At 62.3% G+C, this 20,397-nt stretch overlaps 3 protein-coding genes across 5 annotated transcripts in view; 1 reads left to right on the top strand and 2 right to left on the bottom strand.

Annotated features, from left to right (window-relative positions):
* Positions 1 to 1,234: 1,234 nt before the first annotated feature.
* Positions 1,235 to 3,562, bottom strand: MYADM (myeloid associated differentiation marker). The gene has a single exon (XM_034757723.1). The coding sequence runs from the start codon at positions 3,519 to 3,521 to the stop codon at positions 2,613 to 2,615; it is 909 nt and encodes a 302-aa protein (XP_034613614.1). The 5' UTR covers positions 3,522 to 3,562; the 3' UTR covers positions 1,235 to 2,612.
* Positions 3,563 to 11,119: 7,557 nt separating this feature from the next.
* EMP3 (epithelial membrane protein 3) lies at positions 11,120 to 18,454 on the top strand. 2 transcript variants are annotated; one of them, XM_034757720.1, is made up of 5 exons: positions 11,120 to 11,275; positions 15,481 to 15,566; positions 16,151 to 16,253; positions 16,815 to 16,955; positions 17,318 to 18,454. In XM_034757720.1, the coding sequence occupies exons 2-5, from the start codon at positions 15,489 to 15,491 to the stop codon at positions 17,485 to 17,487; spliced, it is 492 nt and encodes a 163-aa protein (XP_034613611.1). In that variant the 5' UTR covers positions 11,120 to 11,275; positions 15,481 to 15,488; the 3' UTR covers positions 17,488 to 18,454. The 2 variants fall into 2 exon arrangements, with proteins under 2 accessions (XP_034613611.1, XP_034613612.1); XM_034757721.1 differs by lacking the exon at positions 11,120 to 11,275 and adding an exon at positions 15,179 to 15,252.
* A 278-nt stretch (positions 18,455 to 18,732) lies between these two features.
* The window catches only part of TMEM143 (transmembrane protein 143), a 9,527-nt gene continuing 7,862 nt past the window's right edge, over positions 18,733 to 20,397 (bottom strand). For both annotated transcript variants that reach the window (XM_034757717.1, XM_034757716.1), the window contains one exon: positions 18,733 to 20,170. In XM_034757717.1, the coding sequence (XP_034613608.1) occupies positions 20,010 to 20,170 (161 nt within the window). In that variant the 3' untranslated portion in view covers positions 18,733 to 20,009. The remainder of the gene's footprint in view (positions 20,171 to 20,397) is intronic.

Raw genomic sequence — 20,397 nt, 5'->3', positions numbered from 1 at the left:
GTGGTTAGAGCAGCAGGAGCTGGGAGCCAGGACTCCTGGGTTCTCTCCCTGGCTCTGGGAGGAGAGTGGGGTCTAGTGGTTAGAGCAGAGGGGCTGGGAGAACAGGACTCCTGGGTCCTCTCCTTGGCTCTGGGAGGGGAGTGGGGTCTAGTGGTTAGGGCAGGGGAGGCTGGGAGCCAGGACTCCTGGGTTCTCTCCTTGATGCTCTCCCCTGACTGTGGAGGACAGGGCTGGCGGGGAGGAGAGGGCAGGAAGGGGTTAACACTAGCCAGACAGCAGCGCCTCCCGTCACTCCTTCCCCAGCCCAGACAGGGCTGTTTGAAGGAATCACCTCATTCCAGGCCGGCCTTGCCCAGCCCCTTCTGGCACCAGCCCCAGGAGCGCACCCTAGCCAGCTCCTCCCCGCGCTGGAAAACAGAGCCCCCCAGTTATACATAGCAATGACCTCACCCGGCGCTGGGACGTGGCCACCTCTGGGGTGGGGCGCGGGGGCTGGGTATATGCGGACCCCTTGTCCAGGGCTGAAATGCAGCTGTCTCTGGGGTGGGGCGTGGGCCTCTGCTTGTCCCAGTGGGGTGACTGGAGTTGCCAGCGCGGGAGATGGTGACATATCCTCTCTCTGGGTCTTTCCCCGGCCCATCCCTACGCAACAACAGCTGCGTTCAGAGAGCTCCCCACCGAGGAAACGGAGCTCTGAGCTGGAATTTCCACTGGGCCGGACGCCCGTCCCTTCTCCACGCCCAGCCTCGGCCGCAGCCTCTGCAGAGAAACAAGCCTTTCACTGCCGGGGGTTGCCCCGCATGGCCCCTCCTCCATGTTCACCCCACCAGTCAGCCTGCCCCCCAACTCTTGGGCGGGATCAAAGCCAGCTCTCCCTGGAGGGGAAAGGTCCCATTCCCTGCCCCCCTGAGCCAGCCAGTCCCTGCCCTGGAGCCGGATGGGAGCCAGCGTCCCCCTATAGGGGAAAGGCCCCACACCCCATTCCCTGCCCTGGAGCCGGATGGGAGCTGGCGCCCCCTAGAGGGGAAAGGCCCCACGCCCCATTCCCTGCCCCCCTGAGCCAGCCAGTCCCTGCCCTGGGGCCGGATGGGAGTCAGCGCCCCCTAAAGGAGAAAGGCCCCCATACCCCATTCTCTGCCCTCCCTGAGCCATTTTTCCGTGTTCAACTTCCTGCCCTGGCTTATCCTTATCGGCAAAGCTCTAAACAGGAGAGACGACAGACAAACACAGAAAGTACCTTTCAGTCATTTATTGTTTTCTCTCTATATATTTATACATATATAACCCACCCCCTGTAATTTGTTACGTCAATCGTGACACAAACACTTGCAACGAGGACCATAATACCTTTTGTCTGCGTTTATACCAGTGTAAAAAATAGATGTATAAAAAAACCAGATGAATGATACAAAAAGAGAGACTGGACAGATGTAAGCAGCTAGCTACATTCTAGCACGGTGAGGCACGGGTCCGGCGACATCACCTTTAAGATAATGGCCGCCAGGACTATTTAAAACCCCTGGATAAATATTCAAGAACCAAGCAAATGGGGGTTTGGGGGGGGGGTTTGTTTTTTTTTTTTTTTTGTGTTTTTAAATATCCAGCTAGAGGGCTGATTCTGTGATTTACCTTTAAGGCTCCAACAGGCAAGGGTTTTTGACCGCCAGACAAATATTTTCATTAAAGGCTGCATGCCGTTTAACCACTAGAGGCTTTTTCTTAGGAAGGCGCCAGAGTGCACCCATTACCTTTAAGACTCCGGCAGGCAAGCATTTTTAACCACCAGACAAATATTTCCATTAAAGGGGAGTTGTCACCTCTTTCCCACCCTCCCTCTTGTTCCTCCCTCCACTTCTGCTGGGATTGGAGGCGTTGGGTTAAAAGGCCCCAGTGCTCACTGGGCCCTGCCTGTCAGGCCACCAATTTTTCGTCCGCCACAGCTCGCGCTGGAGAAAAGTAACAGAATGGCCCGTGGTCAACCATGATTCCTCCCCCACTCCCACCCCCAGCCACCGTGGAGGGGAGGCAACGGGCTTCTTAGAAGGCCGGGCTAAGGCAAAAAGGATAACATTGTTATTACAAGGGAGTGGGTACGCCTGGACGGGGAGTGCTGGGGAGGGGCGGGGAAAGAGAAGGAAAAAGAATGAAAGCGAGAAAATGAGAGAAAAAGAACAAAAGACCAAGTGAAAGAAAAGAAAGTGAGAGAGAGCTCCAAGAAAAGAAGGAATAAATGAGAATGATCAAAAGAGAGAGAAAGAAAATAAATGAATAAATACATGACAGGAAAAAAAGGAAACGAATAAATGAATGAATGAGAGGAAATGAAAGAAACGCAAGAGAGCAAAGAATAAATAAGAAAGACAAAGAGAGGGATAAAGGAAAAGAATACCTGAAAGATAAAGACAGTAAATGAAATAGAAAAAGAATGAATAATTATAAGAAAGAAAGACAATAAACGAGAGAGAAAAAGGATGCAAGAATAAGGAAAGAAAAGAAAAGAATGAATAAATAAATGAATGAGAGGACAAGACAGACAGATGAGATCCGGAGAACCCGGTGGGAGACCAGCCCTTATCCCCAGCCCTCAGCCGGCCCAGCAGCCCCCGGCGCGGCTAGGCCTGGATGAAGATGAGCCGGGCGGAGTACACCAGGTCGGCCAGGTAGACCAGCAGGTTGATGGCCGTCAGCACGGCGACGGCCACCAACTTATCCCAGTCGCAGAAGCTTCTGTTGCTGCTGCACCCGGGGGGCCGGTTCGGCCGGCCACCCTGATTCTTGTCGAACTTGTAGATGGGCCAAATGACGGTGGCCGTGGCGTACATGAGCACAGCCAGCAGCGTGTAGCCACTTAGGAACTTATTGAAGGCACAGGGCAGCCAGCCGGTGCACTCCCCGATGCACAGCACAATGACCACCAGCGAGAGGATGAAACAGATGCAGTAGACGGCCAGACACCACTTCAGCCCCTCGTGTTGGTCGTAGGAGACCGGCTCGCTGATGAAGACGAAGATGATGCAGGCCACGAAGGTCTCTACCACCTTCAGCAGCCCGGGCACGGAGGCCATGTAGCCTGTCACCTCACCCGGCTTGGCCCGGGTCATGGTCACCTCCACCGAGTAGGCCAGGCAGGTGAGGCAGGAGAAGACGGTGGCAGCGATGCGGTAGTCCTTGGTTTTGCCATAGGCGGCGTTGTGCTGGATGTGGGTGACCGGGTAGATGACGGAGGCCGAGAGGCACATGAGGGTGGCGTACATGGCGAAGGTGATGGGGAAGTTCTTCCAGGAGACGGGTATGCGGTGCTGGAGCCCGACGAACTCCACCAGCAGCACCAGCAGCGTCATGGCAAAGCAGAAGCACCAGCAGAACATGCACCAGTCACCGTTACGGTCATTCCAGCCCCCCTGGTGCACCACCAGGCTGAAGGTGACGCAGGCGAAAAGCGCCTCCAGCAGGCGGACAATGCCCACTTGCGAGGTCAGGGCCTGTGTGTTGCCCACGGACTTGACGCGCTGGATCGGCATGGCGGGGTCACCTGGGGAGGAGGAGATGGGGGAGGAGAGTCAGGGCACGGTACAGGAATCCGGCATATGCACAAAACTGGGCAATCTCTATCCACTCCAGCAGGGGGCAGCCGGGATGGATGGACGGACGGACGGACACACACATTCTCTCTCTCTCTCTTTCTAAGGGGGCTGTTTCAGTGCCTCTGGTCCGAGGTAGACACCCCATCCCCAGTCACCGGCAGGGCCCGGCTGAGCTGACCTTGGGGTTCATGACCCCAATGCCCTGTGGATAGCGCCAGGCTGAAAAGCTTGGGGAAAGGGGGCTGGGAGCCAGGACTCCTGGGTTCTCTCCCCAGCTCTGGGAGGGGAGTGGGGGCTAGTGGTGAGAGCACGGGGAGGTGGGAATGTGCATCTCTGTAGCATGAATTGAGTGGGGAGGAGAAAGGGAGATGGAGGAAGAGAGGGAAGGAGAGAGCGGCCGAACGAAGGAGTGACGGAGGGCTCTGGGCTGGGACAGAAAGATGGGAGCATGATGGGGGCCCCCCAAGGCTGCGTGGCAGAGTGGGGGATGGGTCCAAGCCACCCCGGGGGCACTGCCAGGCATAGGGCAAATTCACAGGGGGAAAGATCCCCCCCCGACCGTCCTGGGGGCCAGTGGCCCCCCCCCGGACCCACCCAGTGTCCTGAGGGCAGCACCCCCCACCCTCCGGCCCTGTCTGGATCCTAGGAGCCAGCGCCCCCCCTCCAGCCCCACCCAGGTCCTGGGAGCCAAGGCCCCCGCTCCGGCCCTGCCCCAGTCCTGGGAGCCAGCGCTCCCCCCCCCAGGTCCTGGGAGCCAGGGCCCCCTCCCCCCAACTCCAACAGCTGGAACTGCTCAGCCAGGCCTAGAAATATCTTGTCATGGAGCAGGGAAGTGGGGGGGAAATACACATAGGTCCCCTCCCCCCGAACCAAGCGGTCAGACGGCTGCTCCCCAATATGTCCCACTGCTCCCCATTGCCACCCAATGCTGCCCTGCTCCCTCCCCACCTAGCTTCCACCCACTGCCCCCCCCCCCCACTCTCCCTGCTTGCTTGGATGCGGGGGTGAAAGGGTTTCAGCCCCTGGGGCAGGCCAGGAACCTTCAGATTGAACTGGGGGGGGACATATGGTTTATGAAGGGGGGGCAGGGAGGAGCTGAGAGCCGGATACTTGGAGGGAGACCTGTTCCCATACCCCAGTCCTGGGGTCCCTCCACAGCGGAGCAGTGGGCCCAGCCTGATGGTAGGGGAGGATGATCTAGTGGTTAGAGTGGGGCGGGGGGGCTGGGAGCCAGAACTCCTGGGTTCTACCCCTGACACACTGTGCACCCTTTTCACCACTCCTGCCCCTCTGCCTGCCTTAGTTTCCCCACCTCTGAGGAGAGGAGGGGCTGGGAGAACCAATCACTCAATCAAGTTAATTAGACACTGACAGCGGGGGTGATGGAGATGGAGATGGTGAAGGCAGTTAACGGCTCCAGTAGGAGCCATGTCACTTCCTCTCGGTCCCTCCCTCGCACAGATCCGCNGGGGGGGGTCAGAAAAGGGGGGAAGGGAATCGTTAGAGAAGGCAGCAGACGAGTCTGAGGCCTTTGTCATCTGAGGACAAGATTCTCTGTCTTGTCACACCAAGGCCCCGTGACGTCACGCCAAGGCCATGCCCCATCATGCCAAGGCCCCATCATGTCATGCCAAGGTCTGCCATGGCCTCACCCTGTCACGTCAATACCCCATCCCATCACGCCAAGACCCCTTATCATACCAAGGTCCCACTTCCTCATTCCAAGGTCCCACATTTTGGGGTGAAGCGTTGGTGTCATCCCAGCCACAGGACAATGCTCCGGACTGGGACAGAGTTGGGGGTGGGATATCAGGGGATCGGAGGGGCTAAAGGCAGAGGGCAGGACCAGGTTTTCATCTCAGCCCCCGCCTCAGGGGCCAATCCAGAGTCACTCCTATTTGCAATGGGGACAAAGCCAGGTTCTGATCTCAGCCCCCTGGGGTCAATCCAAAGTCTGTTAAGTTCAGCAATCTGGCTAAGTGGGGTGCTGCCCCCATCCCCAGAGGCAGGATTGGTCCTCTGGCCACCAGCCCTGCTGCCCCCCTCCCAGATGCCTTCCCCACAGCCTCTGGCTGCTGGGATGGCTCATCCCCAGGGCGGCCTGGCAGGGGGGGGAACCCCTCACCCTGGCTGGGCTGATGGGGTAGTGCTGGGAGGGCCGAGGTATTGTTACTGCCAGCTCCTGGGACCGAGGGCATGGGGCAGGGATAGGACAGAGATGTGGGGCAGGGAGAGAAAACAGGGAGGGCACTAGAGTGGTGGGGTCACGAGTAGGGAGTCCCATGTGGCACTGGGACAACAGGCTGTGAGGGGGGGCACCCAGGGGGCTAGATAAAGGGGCGGGACCATGCTGGGGGGCACTGGAGCCAGAGCACAGGGGACAAGGCCGCACAGGGGGGCATCAGGGAGGCAGAGCACAGAGGGTGGGACCAGGCAGGGGGGGGGGGGGGGGGGCAGGAAGGTCATGTGATGGGTACCGGGGGTAGAGCACGGAGATGGGGCCGTGTGGAGTCACTGGGGGGACAGCGCACGGGGGCGGGGCCACACATGGGCACTGGGAGTGCAGAGCACAGGGGGCAGAGCCACGCAGAGGGCACCAGCGGCAGGTCCACGCTGGAGGCAGCGGGGTAGCTCCCATTCTGTCTGGTGGCAACCAGGAGACACCAATCCCTAGACTTCCCACAATTCCCTGGGGCAGAGCCATTACCGATGCCCTCCAGGTCCAGGTCGCTGCCCTCCGAGCGGGTACTCGAGGCGGATCGGTGCAGTGGCATCTTCTCCTCCTCCTCTTTGCTGACAGGTGGCCAAGAAAGAGAGTGGGGAGAGAGAGAGAGAGAGGGCTTTTCACTGGACCCTGGCTCCCATGGCCCAAAGAGAGACAGGGGTGCAGGGGGCGTGGCTGGACACTGGGGGCACGACGGGGGTGCCCAGCCCAGCACTGGGGCATCAGGAGAGGGGGCAACCTCCTGAGGCTCTGGGGCAGGCCTCGCACTGTCAGGCATGTGGCTGATTCTGGGGTGGGGCATCACAAGCCGAGGCTAACGCTGCCCCCATCCCCCACCTCGTGCTTTGGAGGGGCTGGGGAAGGCGTGGGGTTGGTGCATAGGGGCTAGGAGGGTTTAAGGAGTTGGAGGGTGGAATGGGATTGGGGGGGAAGGTTCAGGGAGCTGTGGAGTTTGGAGGGGGGTCATTTGGGAGCAAAGGATCAGGTGGTTCTGTGGCTGGGGGCAGGTTTAGGTGGTCAGGGTGAGTTTGGGGGAAGGTTTGGAGAATCGGGGGGAGTGGAGGAAAGATTCAGGGGTCAGAGGTGAATTTGAGGGGGAAGGGTCAGGGGGTAAGTGGGAATTTGGGTGGGTTATAATAAATATATGGAGATATACCTATCTCATAGAACTGGAAGGGACCCTGAAATGTCATCAAGTCCAGCTCCCTGCCTTCACTAGCAGGACCAAGTACTGATTTTGCCCCAGATCCCTAAGTGGCCCCCTCAAGGATTGAACTCACAACCCTGGGTTTAGCAGGCCAATGCTCAAACCACTGAGCTATCCCTCCCACCTTGGGTTCAGGGGGTCAGTGGTGATTTGGGGGGGAAGGTTCAGGGGGTTGGGGTGAGTTAGGGGGAAGGTTCCGGGGGCTTGGGGGAAAGTTCAGGGGTCGGGGTAAGTTTGGGGGGAAGATTTGGAGGCTCAGGGGAGAGTTTGGGGGGAAGGTTCAGGTGGTAAGTGGGAATTGGGGGGGGTCAGGGGGTCGGTGGTGAATTTGGGGGGAAGGTTCAGGGATCGGGGTGAGTTTGGGGGGAAGGTTTGGGGGCTCAGGGAGAGTTTAGGGGGAAAGTTCAGGGGTCGGTGGTGAGTTGGGGGAAGGTTCTGGGGGGTCAGTGGTGAGTTGGGTACAAGGTTTGGAGGCTCAGGGGAGAGTTTGGAGGGAAGGTTTAGGGTGGGGGGGAGATCTGGGATCCGATTTCCTTCCTAGCCCCAGTACCCCCCACCCCTGGGTGCTGGGATTTACCTCACTCTCCGGCAGCCAGTCAGGGGGGGATGGTCAGTGGGCTCGCGGGGAGCCCAGCCCGTGCCAGGCACAGGGAGGTGCGGGGATCACGCCTGGCCTCTCCTCGCCTGCCAGCATCGCCGCCCCCCACACCCGCACCACCCGAGTTGTTAGCAACCGTCTCCAGGAAGCAGAAATACCTCAGCCAATGGGGGGAGAGGACGGAGCCCTGGGGGTGGGAGAAAAGGGGAACATGTCAGATTAGGGGGAACAGGAGAGCCAGGCTGGAAAATCCCCTTTATTCCCCCCACCAACCCCACACCTCCCTTTCCCCCACTCCACCCCACACCCATCCCCTCTCCCCACCGCACCCCAATCACAAACACACCTCCATCCCTCCCGCCCCCAGCCATGCAGAATGTCTACACTGCAGGGGACTGGGAGCCAGGACTCCTGGGTTCTATCCCGGCTCTGGGAGGGGAGTGGGGCCTAGTGGTTAGAGGGGGTGCGATGGCTGGGTTAACAGGGAGGCATTTATTTCTGAGCCAGGGAGCCCCTAGGTGCCTGAACCGGGGATGGCAGGTTGGGGTGGGGTCCTGCTGGGGTGCGGGATGCCAGGATGTGGGGGAGAAGCCGAGGGGCTGTGGAGCTGGAGGCTACAGGGTGAGGGAGGACACGTGACACTGCCCCCTTCCCCAGCGGCTCTGTGTCCGGATGGGATGGCTGCTCTGTCACAACCACAGGGGGGCGCCACTGCTGCTCGGAGTTGTTTCATTTCACCTGGGTGCCCTCAGGTCGCGCTAAGACTCTGTCCCGTGTCCGCCCCCTCCTGTCATGCCAACATACCATCATGTCATGCCAAGGCCCTACCCCAAAGACACATCAGGTCACACCAAGACACTGTCCCATCTCACCATGGCCCCAGAAACTCCCACCACACCCCAGCTACAGCAGGCCATGGCAAGCCAAGGCCCCGTCATGCCAAGGCCCCATCAAGTCACACCATGGCCCCACTACACCACAGTCCTGACAGGTCACACCGAGGCCACATCACTCCAAAGACCTGTCACACCAAGGACCCGGCAGATCATGCCATCACGCCAAGGCGCCGTCCAGTCACACCAAGGTCCCGTCCAATCATACCAAGGTCCCAGCAGGTCATGCCAAGGCCCCAGTGACCCCTTCTCGTCAAGGCACTGTCATGCCAAGACCCTGTCCAGTCACACCAAGACCCCGTCACACTAAGGTCCTGTCACACCAAGGCCCAGTCACGCCAAGGCCACGTCAGGTCACGCCAAGGCCCAGTCATGCCAAGGCCACGTCAGGTCACGCCAAGTCCCCGGCAGCTCACACCAAGGCCCCATCACGCCAAGGCCCCGGCTGGTCATGACAAGGCCCCGGCAGCTCACACCAAGGCCCAGTCACGCCAAAGCCACGTCACGCCAAGGCCCCGGCAGCTCACACCAAGGCCCTGTCAGGTAGGGTGACCAGATGTCCCGATTTTATAGGGACAGTCCCGATTTTGGGGTCTTTTTCTCACATAGGTACCTATTACCCCCCACTTCCTGTCCAGATTTTTGACACTTGCTATCTGGTCAGCCTACTGTCAGGTTACATCAAGGCCCCATATCCTGCCCTGGGGGGGTGATGGGGTCTCACCAGGAGGCCAGGCCAGGGGGCGGGGCTAAGCCAGGGGGCGGAGCCTGGCGCCACTCCCTCCCCCAGGCTCCTGAATCACCACTCTGAGCAGGGCCAGGCCGACATTGCGCATGCGCTATCCCAACAGCTCCCTTCTTCCTTCCCCCACCCTCCACCGAGGCCTCGCCCAGTGCGCAAACCCCGCCCCTTTCGGCTGCCCCCGTCCTCCAGCGGGCGCCCCGCGCATGCGCGGTTCCTCCTTCCCTTTTCTGTGGCGGGAGTCGGGATGCGAGTTGTGTGCTGAGACTGGGAAGTGGATGGAGGGCTGGGCCTGGGAGCATTGGGGCACGTGCACAGCTGGGGGGGCGGGTGCATTGGGGCATGTGCACAGCTGGGGGGGGGGGTGCATTGGGAAGCAGGGTGCACGGGTAGGAGGCCAGGGGCATAGGGAAGCAAGTGCACAGCTCGGGGGCTGGGCGCATTGTGGCACGTGAATAGCTGGGGGAGCCCGGTGTATGGGGCGGGGGATGCACAGCTGGGTTGCCGAGTGCATTGGGGAGTGGGGTGCACAGCTGGAGTGCTGGGTGCATTGGGGAGTGGGGTGCACAGCTGGGTGATCTGGATGCATGGCGGGGGGGATGCACAGCTGGGTGCATTGGGGAGTAGGGTGCGCAGCTGGGGGATCTGGATGCATGGCGGGGGGATGCACAGCTGGGTTGCCGAGTGCATTGGAGAGTGGGGTGCACAGCTGGGTGCATTGGGGAGTGGGGTGCACAGCTGGGGAGGCAGGTGCATGGGCAGGGTCCTGGTACAGCTGCATGAATACAGCCAGGAGAGGGTGGGGCTGCTGGGGGCTGCGTGACTCATGGGCCTCTGGTCACCCCCACACACACACCACGCGACACCCCAGCACAGGAAACCACCAAACCCCAACACTCCACCCACCCATCTGTGTTTGTCCCATCACAGCGGTTGCCATTCTGCTTGCGGTGACTGTTGCCAGGGCACCATGTGCCTGATTGGGCAGGGGACAGGATGTTGGGTGGGGAGATGATGATACCTAGGTCTGCTTTCCTATTGCCCGATCTCCGTCCCTTTGGGCTCTCAGCTTGGGCTACCTGGGGTCTCCACCGGGGGCCCCCACAACAGCCAGGCGGGGGGCGGGGGTGCAGCTGCATCCACGGGCATTTGCCTCCTGCTGGGTTCTAGACCCCGTTCCCCTCCCAGAGTTGGGCTAGAACCCAGGAGTCCTGGCTCCCAGCCCCCCTGCTCTAACCACTAGACCCCCACTGCCTGCACAGAGCTGGGGATAGAACCCAGGAGTCCTGGCTTCCAGCCCCCCATCCGCGCGTTTTAACCACTTCCCAAGATAAAAAGCTGTTTATTTCTATTCCTGGTTCCCCAGCACCGGCTCCTTATTTTGGGCAAACCTCAGTGGGGAAGTGAAAGCCCCAGTTGCCCACGGGAGGGGGAATCCTATTAACCCTTTACAAGTGGGGTCCACTCCACAGACCCCATTAACCTGACCTCTTTGCTGTCCAGGATTGGGGTCCCTGGCTGGCTCGGGGGGGGGGGGGGGGGTGGCCCCTAGCCCCCCCCCCCGCCGTGGTGGGGACTGTGAAATTTACGAGGTTCTGTTCAAATGTTGGGGGGGGTCTTTTATGACGGGGCACAAACTCCTGCAGTTTGCTTCCCCACGTTACCTGGTGGGGGGAATTTTGGGAGGAATGATTTTTGGCGGGCAGCAAAGTCTGAGTCTGTGTGTGTGTCTGTGTGTGTGTGGGGGGGGGGGTTCTGGGCATTGTTCTGGGGGGTTAGCACGTTTAGGGGGGGGGAAAGCTCTGAGGTTTCCCTGCGTTCGGGGATGCCCCCCCCGGGGGGGAGGGGAAATCTAGGGGGCTGTACTTCGCCAGACACACGCCAGCCCCGTCCGGCCCCTCCCTGCTGGGGCGGCTGCCAGGGGTAGGGCTGGAGAAGGGGGGGACGATTCAGACGGGCAGAGAGAGAGGATTAGAGACAGCCGGCGCGAAAGAGGAGAGACCCCCCCAGCCCGTCTGCAGCGCCAGGTATCCCCCACCCCCTCCCGCGCGGGGGATCTGCCCCCTGCCCCCCTAAACTCCCTTCTGCGGGATCTGCCCCGCCTAACTCCCTGCTGGGGGACCAGCCCCCTTTCCCTCTGTCCTGGGGGGACCTGCCTCCCTAAACTCCCTGCTGGGGGACCAGCCCCCTTTCCCTCTGTCCTGGGGGGACCTGCCTCCCTAAACTCCCTGCTGGGGGACCAGCCCCCTTTCCCTCTGTCCTGGGGGGACCTGCCTCCCTAAACTCCCTGCTGGGGGACCAGCCCCCTTTCCCTCTGTCCTGGGGGGACCTGCCTCCCTAAACTCCCTGCTGGGGGACCAGCCCCCTTTCCCTCTGTCCTGGGGGGACCTGCCTCCCTAAACTCCCTGCTGAGGGACCAGCCCCGCCTAACTCCCTGCTTGGGGACCTGCCCCCATTCACTCTGTCCTGGGGGGACCTGCTCCCCTTAACTCCCTGCTGAGGGACCAGCCCCGCCTAACTCCCTGCTGGGGGACCTGCCCCCTTTCACTCTGTCCTGGGGGGGGATCTGCCCCCTGCCCCGTTAACTCCCTGCTGGAGGGGAGATGTCTCTGTCTGTCTGTCTTACTGGATTGATCTCGATGTGGACATTTCCTTTGCGGAGTGTAGAAGTTCTGCGCTGGCTGCTGTGTGGGGAGGGGGGGCGGGGGGAGGATCCCAGAGCGCTGACTGCCCCCCCCCTTCCATGCTCTTGGTTTAGAGGGGAAGAAACAACCCCTGAACTCCTTGCCCCGTGCACTATGCGGCCCCTGGTATCCCCTCCCACCCACAGCATCCCTGCCCCTCCACAAACAGCTAGAGCCCCTCCCGCAACACACACAGCGCCCCCCACCCCACCCAACCCCCCCAGCACCCGCAGTGCCCCCCCAGGTATACCCAACCCCCCCAGCACACACAGTGCCTCCCCACCCCACCCAACGACCCCAGAACATGCAGCGCCCCCCCGATATACCCCCACAGCACACACAGTGCCACCCCACCCAACCCCCCCAGCACCCGCAGTACCCCTCCCAGGTACATCCAAACCCTCCTGAGCACACACAGTGCTTCCCCACCCCACCCAACCACCCCAGAACACGCAGCGCCCCCCCCAGATATACCCAACCCTCCCCAGCACACAGCACCCCCCACCCCACCCAACCCCCCCAGCACTCCCCCAGGTATACCCAACCCTCCCCAGCACACACAGCGCCTCCCCAGATATACCCTCCCAGAACACGCAGTGCCTCCCCACCCCACCCAACCACCCCAGAACATGCAGCACCCCCCCAGATATACCCAACCCTCCCCAGCACACACAGCGCCTCCCCAGATATACCCTCCCAGAACACGCAGTGCCTCCCCACCCCACCCAACCACCCCAGAACACGCAGCGCTCCCCACAGATATACCCAACTCCCCCAGCACACACACTGCCTCCCCACCCCACCCAACCACCCCAGAACACGCAGTGCCCCCCCAGGTACACCCAACCCTGCCTGAGCGCACACAGCCCCAGAGGAGGGCTCTGTCTCCGGATCCATCCAGCCCTTGGGCTCTGCTCCAGTTGGTGTCTGTGGACCCCCATCCCACTAGAAGCTGGGCTGAGACCAACAGACACCCACAATAGGGTAGAAGCCGGCACCCCCTGGAGAGGAAAGGCCGCGTGTCCCATTCCCTGCTCCCCATAACCAGCCAGTCCCTTCCCTGGGGCCAGGGGGGAGTCGGTGCCCCCTAGAGGGGAGAGGCCCTGTGCCCCATTCCCCACCCCCTGAACCAGCCAGTCCCTGCCCAGGACCAGGTGGGACCCAACTCCCCCTAGAGGGGAGAGGCCCCATGCCCCATTCCCTGCCCCCCTGAGCCAGCCAGTCCCTGCCCTGGGGCCAGGTGGGAGCTGGCGCCCCCTAGAGGGGAAAGGCCCCTGCCCCATTCCCTGCCCCCCTCAGCCAGCCAGTCCCTGCCCTGGGGCCAGGTGGGAGCTGGTGCCCCCTAGAGGGGAGAGGCCCCATGTCCCATTCCCTGCCCCCCTGAGCCAGCCAGTCCCTGCCCTGGGGCCAGGTGGGACCCGGCGCCCCCTAGAGGGGAGAGGCCCTGTGCCCGTTCAGTGAGGCAGCCAGTCACACCCAGGCCAGCACCACTGCAATCAATGGTCAAGTTGTTTGTGTCTCTTCAATGGTGTCTTGATTTAGAACAGAAAATACTAACTTGTGGCTGAATGGCCCCGGGCTGGGAGCCAGGCCGGTCACCAGTGCCGCCGGGCAGGGCTGGGACTGCCTTTGAGGGGGTTACTGTGACTCAGAGTGCCCCACAGTGCCCCTGTGTGGGTGCCGTGCTGCAGGGAGTGGGGCTGGGGGCTCAGCAGGGGGGGCTGGGGGTCAGGAGGGGGCACTGAGGAGCAGGGAATGCGGCTGGGGGCTCAGGAGGGGGTGCTGGGCTGCAGGGAGTGGGGCTGGCGGATCAGAAGGGGGCGCTGGGGAGCGGGGTGGGGGGGTCAGCAGGGCGCACTGGGCTGCAGGGAGTCAGGCTAGTGGCTCAGAATGGGGCGCTGGGGAGCGGGGTGGGGGGCTCAGCAGGGCGCGCTGGGCTGCAGGGAGTGGGGCTGGCGGCTCAGAAGGGGGCGCTGGGGAGCGGGGTGGGGGGCTCAGCAGGACGCGCTGGGCTGCAGGGAGTGGGGCTGGCGGCTCTGAAGGGGTCGCTCTCCCCAGTCAGCACAGACTCTATGGGGCGTTGTGCTCACAGATGCAGCATGTTTGAAATGAGCTGTAATACTGAGTCTATGCTCTGTAAATATCCCCTATTTCCCCCACAAATTGGGGGGTGAACCCTGCCACAGTCACAACCGATTCATTTTGGCCTGCCTCAATTCACCGGCGGGGGGTCCCCGTATACCCAGTACCCGTGCCCCACCCCAGAGGGACCGCATCTCAGTGCCCGGTGAGGGGTCCCTGTATACCCAACCGCCGCGCCCCACCCGCAGAGTAGCTGCATTTGAGTGCCAGGTGAGGGGTCCCCATATAACCAGCCCCCGCGTCCCACCCCAGAGAGGCTGCGTCTCAGCGTCGGGGAAGAGGTCCCCGTATAAAGAGCCACCGGCACAGAAACATGGGGTGGGGGGAGCTTGCCTGAATCCAACCCCAGAGGCCGATGGAGTCAGGGAGAGGGCGGGATTCCCACACGCCCCAGCTGAGAGGCCAGCAACAAATTGGGAATTCCTGAGTAGGAGGAAATATTCAGTACTAAATTGATGGGCCCTGGTATCCCAGCCCCTCCCTGCCCCCCAGATTAGACCCCCGGGCCCATGAACCCTGGTATTCTGCCCCCTCCGTGTCCCTCAGATCAGACCCCCGGGCCCATCTACCCTGGTATCTTGCCCCCTCCCTGCCCCCAGAACAGACCCCCAGGCCCATCTACCCTGGTATCCTGCCCCCAGAACAGACCCCCGGGCCCATCTACCCCGGTATCCCACCCCCTCCCTGCCTGCCGAATCAGACCCTCAGGCACATCTACCCTGGTATCCTGCCCCCTCTCTGCCCCCTGAATCAGACCCCCGGGCCCATCTACCCCAGTTTCCCGCCCCCTTCCTGCCCACCAGATCAGACCTCCAGGCCCATCTACCCCAGTATCCCACCCTGCCATCTGATAAATGGGGAGGTTGGGAGCCAGGACTCCTGGGTTCTCTCCCTGGCTCTGGGAGGGGAGTGGGGTCCAGTGGTGCAGATGGGGGTGGGATGCTGGCTGGGCATGTCCTACGGTGGCTGTGGGGAAATCCAGCCCCACACCCAGCGCTCACATGATCCTGGAGCATCTGGAACCCATTAGGGGAGGCTGGGACAGAGGGATGTTTGTGTGTGTACATGGGGGAGGGGAGGGGAGTCAGAGATTCGGGGCGGGACGGTGCCGGGGTGGGAGGGGGGCTGGGAACTTCCCGCCTCAGAGTTAGTCTTCCCCCTTGGATTGGAACCGGGAAGTGCGTGGGGACGAGCGGGAGACTGGGAAGTGGGGCGCGGAAGGACTGGGGGGTAGCCAGGAATCTGGGGGGACAGGGGTGTGGGCTGGCTTCTGGCTGGTTTGGGGGGGGGGAAGGCCTGGTGGGTGTCCTGATGAAGGGGGTGTGAGGATCTTGTCCAGGCCTCAGGAGGTGTTTGGGCATGGCCAGGTTCCCCATTGACACCCCCTATCTCTGACCCCCCCCCAGCACTCGCCATGAGCTTCCTCCTCTTCGCCATCTCGGCCCTGCACGTCCTCATTCTCGTGCTGCTCTTCGTCGCCACTCTGGACAAGGTGAGACGCCCCCACTCCCAATGCCAGACAGAGGACCCAGGAGTCCTGGCTCCCAGCTCCCCTACTCTAACCACCAGCCCCCACTCCCTCCCCAGAGCCAGGGAGAGAACCCAGGAGTCCTGGCTTCCAGCCCCCTCTGCTCTAACCACCAGCCCCCATTCCCTCTCAAAACCAGGCAGAGAACCCAGGAGTCCTGGCTCCCAGCTCCCCTCTTTTAACCACCAGCTCCCACTCCCCTCCCAGAGCTAGGGAGAGAACCCAGGAGTCCTGGCTCCCAGCTCCCCTGCTCTAACCACCAGCCCCCACTCCCCTCCCAGAGCCAGGGAGAGAACCCAGGAGTCCTGGCTCCCAGCTCCCCTGCTATAACCACCAGCCCCCACTCCCCTCCCAGAGCCAGGGAGAGAACCCAGGAGTCCTGGCTCCCAGCTCCCCTGCTCTAACCACCAGCCCCCACTCCCTCCCCAGAGCCAGGGAGAGAACCCAGGAGTCCTGGTTTCCAGAGCTCCTGCTGTAACCTCTGGACCCCAGGCTGGGGGAGGGGAGGGCATCTCAGGGTCCTGTGCTAATCCCCCTTCTCCCCGCAGTCGTGGTGGGTGCTGCCGGATGATGAGACTGTCAATCTGTGGTACGACTGTCTGTACGACAACAACACCCAGAGCTGGATGTGCACCTCTGTTGCTGACAGCCGTGAGTGGGGGTCCCGGAGCAGGAAATGGGGGGAAGGGGGTGGTGAGCATGAGGAGGATGGTAGGGGAGTGCCACGGGGTGATGATGGGATGGGGCAGTCCCAGATATTCTGGGCCAGCCACGCCACACCCCAGAAGGGCCGCATCTCTGTGCCAGGCAAAGGGTCCCCAGATAACCAACCCCTGTGCCTCACCCCAGAGGGGCCGCATCTCTCCGCTGGATGAGGGGTCCCCATATACCCAGCCCCTGTGCCCCACCCCAGAGGAGCCGCGTCCCAGCGCTGGGGGAGGGGTCCCGTATACCCAGCCCTCGCACCCCACCCCAGAGGGGCCGCGTCCCAGTGCCGGGCGATGTCCCCATATACCCAGCCCCCACGCCCCACCCTAGAAGGGACACATCCCAGCGCCGGTGGAGGGGTCCCGTATACCCAGCCCCTACGCCCCACCCCAGAGGGGCCATGTCCCCGTATACCCAGCCCCCGTGCCCCACCCCAGAGGGGCTGCATTCCAGCGCCGGGGGAGGGCTCTGTGGTCTCACCAGTGGCTGTTTTTCGGTCCCCAGAGTGGCTCCATGCCGTCCAAGCCCTCATGGTCCTGGCTATGCTCTTCTCCAGCTTTGCCTTCGTCCTCTTCATGTACCAGCTCTACACCATGGAGCGCGGAGGGCTCTTCTATGCCACCGGCGTCTGCCAGCTCTTGGCCTGTGAGTGCCCAGCCCCGCGCCATGTGACCAGCCCCCGTGCCCTGCCCCAGAAGGGCCGCATCACAGCACCACTTTTCTCCTTGGCTCTGGGAGGGGAGTGGGGGCTAGTGATTGGGTTGGGGGGGCAGGGCTGGGTGCCAGGACTCCTGGGTTCTATCCCCAGCTCTGGGAAGGGAGTGGGGGCTAGTTGTTGGGTTGGGTGAGCGGGGAGCCAGGACTCCTGGGTTCTATCCCTGGCTCTGGCAGGGGAGTGGGGGCTAGCAGTTAGTGGGGCTGGGCTAGGAACCCGGACGCCTGGCTGCTCTGGCCTGAAGCTGCCCCTCACCCCTCCTCTCTCTGTTGTCCCCCGTCCCCCGGTGCAGGTATCTCGGTGTTCACAGCCGCCTTGATCTACACCATCCACGTGGGCAAATTTCACCTGGACCGGCAGCCGGGCGGCTCCTTTGGCTACTGCTTCGTGCTGGCCTGGCTGGCCTTCCCCCTGGCGCTGCTCAGCGGCGTCATGTACATCCACCTCCGCAAGAGGGAGTGACCCCCACCCCTGTCACAGTGGGGCTGCTCCTGACCATGGCCCATGCCAGTGGAGGGGGAGTCACCCCCAGGGGCTGATCCCTTCCCCCTGCCCCACGGCGGCCTAGCCGTCACATGCTGCTGGGGCCCGGGAGCCTGTCCTGGTCACACCCAGCTCTCTTCGCCTTGCCCATGCCAGGGCCCCCAGGGTCAGGGCCCCCTTTGCATGGGCACCTGCTCTCCTCCTGCCCATGGCAAGGGCTCCCTCCTGCCTCCATGATAAGGCCCCATGGCCACCCCTGCTCCCCTCTCCGCAGCCCGTTGTGGGTGGGACAACCCTGGTCATGGAAGGGATCCCCCCCGGCTGGGGTGACACTGTCCAATCATCTCACTGAACATGCTGGGGATGGGGTTCCCCTAGCCATGCCTTATAAATATGGGTGCCATATATACAAATCTGTGGCTCACACCCCTTGCCCATGCCTGGCAGAGATGCCCTGGTCTCAGACCACCACCAGACACATGCCCTGGTGTCAGATCCCCCATGGGCACACACCCTGGTCTCAAATCAAGCCAGCGCCGGCTTCCCGCGGCTGCAACCCCTGGCTCACTGTTTCATTCTGCTCCCACTCGGGCGTCTGGATGGGTGGAGCTGGGCACCAGGGCATTGGTGCTGAACTGAGGGCCCCCCCGCTCCCATCAGGGCATCTGCTCTCACCGTCCTGGTCCAGAACATGGCTTACAAATGTGGGCTCCACCCCTTCGTGACAGGTGTGGTACCCTCCCCTCCACAGAAAGGAGGTAGGCACCAGGGGGGTGGTCCTAGGGGAGGGACACCCCTTCTTCCCCAAGGTGGGGATTTCCGGGCTCCCATGGAGCCTTCCTTTGGCAGCATCTCAGTACACGGCTTCTGTCCAGCCACATGCCAGCCGCAGCCCCGCACCTGGGCTCCATCATTTATACCTTTGGACAATAAAAAAGTGACCTTATTGATCCGCCTGGTGACTTTGATAGCACTTATGCATGGAGCAAGGGATTGTGGGTACAGCCGGGCCAAGCGATTTGTGGCAGAGCCACAAACACCCCTGTGTGACTGATCCCCTCCAGGAGCAAGGGATTGTGGGTAGGGCCAGGCCATGTGGCTGCTCCCCTGGCCACACCAACTCTCTAGGTCACCCAATGGAGGTGGAAATCACCCACGCGCCGGGGGGAGAGGGGGGGGCAGCGGCTTTGCCCCCAGGCTGGCATGCCCTGTGAAGATCAGGGATCAAACAAGAAACCTCTTTATTGCACTGCAAATACAGTAGAAACTCCCTTCCCCACAGAGAGGCTTTCAGGCTGGGGAATAAAGCTGGGCTTCTAAGGCTAAGACATTTTACCATCGCTCACCGGGGGTGGGAGCCTGCGCTCCGGGAGGGGAGTGGGGTCTAATGCTCAGAGCGGGGGGGGCAGGAGCCAGGACTCCTGGGTTCTCTCCCCGGCTCCGGCAGGGGAGTGGGGTCTAATGCTCAGAGCAGGGGAGGTCAGTAGTCTGCACTCCTGGGTTCTCTCCCCGGCTCTGGCAGGGGAGTGGGGTCTAGTGGTTAGAGCAGGCTCTAGGGAAAGGTGCTGGCTTAGAGCCTGACTAGTCAGGAGTCAACGTGGCCAGCTGCCCCCCTGGCGTGAACTGGCCCTGGCTCCATGGGAGGCAGTGGGAGGTGTGCTGCGTGCAGCCCCACCCCTGGCGACTAAAGTGCTTTCAGTTCGGGGAGGAGGCCCAGCGTTCTTCCACTCCTGCCTGAAAGCCTCTTTCTCACACACAAATCGAGGCCAGGCGCTGTGAAAATCGGCAGCAGAGGAAAGCGCGGGAGGAGCCCGAGCGAAGCAGCCCCTGCCACCCGGCCGGCAGGTCTGAAATCACGGCCTGAATTCTGCATGCAGCCCCGCTGGCTCGGGCGGGCCGATCCCGCTCCTCTCGCAGCAGTGCAGACGCTCGCTCCAAGAGAGGCGCCGGGTGCGAATCCACATGCCACCGGCAGCCAGCGCTGGGGTCCGGGCACACAACAGGGAGGGTTCGGCCGGGTGGGCTTTGGGCACTCTCTTGCCGCCAAAGAGAAGGGGGATCCAGGGTCCAAATCCCTTGCTGGGGAGGGGGCTGTAATAGGGCCAGAGCCCTCCGGGCTGAATGGGCTTTGATCCATTGGTGTCAATGGACCGGCGCTCCCCTGCCAATTTCCCAGCATCCTTCTTGAATGGTGGCCAACAGAACCCCTCGGGCACCAGGCGGCCTAGAGGGGGTTAATGACCCAGCAATCCAGCCCTGGCAGTAGCTGGGTAACGGCAGGGCCATGCCAAGCATGGGAGTTGGCGGGACTCCCAGAATGCACCAGGAACATGCTTAGAGTGTGTGCACGGGGGGGGGGCCAATTTCCCCCCCCCCCCAAGGTGTTGCATGCTCGATAGAGGGCCCCCTCCGGTGCTGTCCCTGCCCTTCCCTCCGGAGTGGCTGTAGTGCAGCTGGGAGAAGGGACCGGGGGTGCCCACACTGCAAACAGCCAGAGGGCGTCAGTGGGACCCAGGGGCCACGGCGGGATCGGCCTGGTGTCCCCCCTCTAGGCTGAGCAGGTGCCGGCAGGCGCGGTCGGCACAGAAGGAGACTTCCAGGCCCGAGTGGAGCTGCAGCCACGACTGGACGTGCTCCTGAAGGCCAGCCACGATCTCAGGGTCTGGGGAGAGAGGAGGCCTGGGTCACCCCTGGGGAGAGTGCCCCCTGCTGGGGAACCCCCCCCACTGTCAGCCCTGCCCATAAGAGCGCCCCCTGCTGGGGAACCCCCCTCACTGTCAGTCCTGAAAACCCTCCCCCCAGTGAGAGCGCCCCCTGCTGGGACCCCCCCTACAGACTGTCACCCTGCCCCGCCCATGAGAGCGCCCCCAGCTGGGGAACCCCCCCCCC

This window comes from Trachemys scripta, unplaced genomic scaffold (assembly GCF_013100865.1).
Source record: "Trachemys scripta elegans isolate TJP31775 unplaced genomic scaffold, CAS_Tse_1.0 scaffold_30, whole genome shotgun sequence".
Taxonomy (NCBI): domain Eukaryota; kingdom Metazoa; phylum Chordata; order Testudines; family Emydidae; genus Trachemys; species Trachemys scripta.
Note: the sequence above shows the minus strand (reverse complement) of the source record. Positions and strands in the feature narration are given on the sequence as shown.